The sequence below is a fragment of the Stegastes partitus genome, unplaced genomic scaffold (assembly GCF_000690725.1).
Source record: "Stegastes partitus isolate 25-593 unplaced genomic scaffold, Stegastes_partitus-1.0.2 Scaffold841, whole genome shotgun sequence".
In the NCBI taxonomy this organism is placed as follows: Eukaryota; Metazoa; Chordata; class Actinopteri; family Pomacentridae; genus Stegastes; species Stegastes partitus.
Genome location: NW_007578572.1, coordinates 109066 through 110918, shown reverse-complemented (window position 1 = coordinate 110918; position 1853 = coordinate 109066). Strand labels below are relative to the sequence as shown.

General features: G+C 45.7%; 1 protein-coding gene across 1 annotated transcript in view; it reads left to right on the top strand.

The window, feature by feature from the left end:
• Positions 1-1853, top strand: part of LOC103365450 (elongation factor 1-alpha-like) — a 23432-nt gene that overhangs the window by 13983 nt on the left and 7596 nt on the right. Inside the window, exon 7 of the mRNA XM_008292884.1 lies at positions 1436-1480. Coding sequence (XP_008291106.1) covers positions 1436-1480 — 45 coding nt within the window. The remainder of the gene's footprint in view (positions 1-1435; positions 1481-1853) is intronic.

Genomic DNA, 1853 nt, shown 5'->3' with positions numbered 1-1853 from the left:
CCTCTCTATCTTCCTCCCACCCTGGATCATCTTCTCTGAGGCACAGCTCTCTACTCAAGGACTGGCTTATGCTGATTAAAACCCATCGCAAAAGTTTTCGCAGGAAAAAGAACTCTGTGGCATTGTCACTTACCTGAATCACATGACAGTGCCTCTTCTCAGTTAAGTTTAAGTTGGAAATGGTTTAGAACTGTATCTCGATGTTAAAATGCCACAAATTTAATTGGAAAGAAAGCTGCTGGTAACTAATAAAATAAATGTCTTTGAAAAAATTGAAATTGGCTCGTCTAAATCCTTTAGTGTTGCAGTTGGTGTAGCTTTTAGCTGTCACAGGCGAGCCTCTGTCTTGTGTTGCAGCTGTTTTTTTGGGGAGGGGGGGGTTTTGACCATGCTATCTATGTCCGGTGATGCACTTGTCGTCCAATCGCCTCGACAGGAGTTATGCCACACCAGCCAATAGCACCCCTTATTTTAGCGTGACACCAACACGAGCATGCACAACCCTCCCTCTCCTGTGGTTCGGTATAAAAACTCTGGACAGATCGCACTCTGTCCTTTTTTGCCTCCGCTCTAAATCAGGGGACGTCTTGGTAGTTGCTGGGCACAGGTTGGTGAAATGTCATCCTTTAAATTCAGCTCAAACGGTGCATGCTTTTAAAGAGGAGCTGCTGTTCAATGCAGGGGGGGATTTTGAATTGGCTCATATTGGCCTGAGCCATAGCAGCACTAGGAATCTCAGCTAATGGATGCAGCATGGCTATTTATTACATTTTATTTTAAATGGACGTAAAAGGTAAAAGCATGCTGGCTCACCTTGAGGATGTTTTCCAAACTTTGTATAAGCTTGTTGTGGTTAATTCGGCTCTGTCCTACTTAGCCTTAATACCGCTGGATGTTTTTAAAACCCAGTTAATGGGAGTGGATACGGATTCTTAAAAATAGGAGTTGCCAGGTTGTTTCTGCCAGTCATGGTAGTCCTTTCTGGCTTCGTGAACGCGCGCAGTTCCTCCCGAATGCTGGCTGCGGGTACGCGCTTGCATCAGTTAACAACATGGCGGCTCTGCGTTCCAACATGGAGGAGCCGGTGTCCGTCCAGCACATGGCGCGTGACTCACCGGTAGCGTGAACGAGCATTGACAAGCTAGAGTTTTGCAAATCACAGAAACGTCTTTAAAATGAGGCGACAGTTTCCGACTGTTGTCATTCCGAAGTTAGTCAGCGAGCCCTGTGAAAATATACATTAGCACACTCTACGCAGCTACATTTCACACGACTTTAATGCTGGGTATGGCTTTTACAGCTTGACTACCACTGAAGGGTCAGCTAAGCTAACGGTAGCTAAATGCCGCAGTGGTGACACCATGGAGCAAACCATATGCCGTATTACACGTTTGATGTAGCAACAGGTACATTTTAGGTTTATTTTGCATCAGAGCCTCCTCCCAGTCATCCCTACTTCACCACGGCTCTGCAGAAACATGTTTAAAAATACCAAAACATCCCCAAGGTGGTTATAATTAGACATAACGGCCAGCTTTTGGTTAGCTCACGTCAACAGAGCCAAAATGGCATCCGCCGGGCTCACTCCATTTTGGAGACAACTCATTTATGCCTGAAATATGCATTTGTAAAAACCGACATAACATCCACAAAATGTCGTTTATAACCAGTAAATCGAAATGGGAAAGGAAAAGACCCACATCAACATCGTGGTCATCGGCCATGTCGACTCCGGCAAGTCCACCACCACCGGACACCTGATCTACAAGTGCGGAGGCATCGACAAGAGAACCATCGAGAAGTTTGAGAAGGAGGCCGCCGAGGTGGGTTTAAGTGTTTTTACCAGATTATCA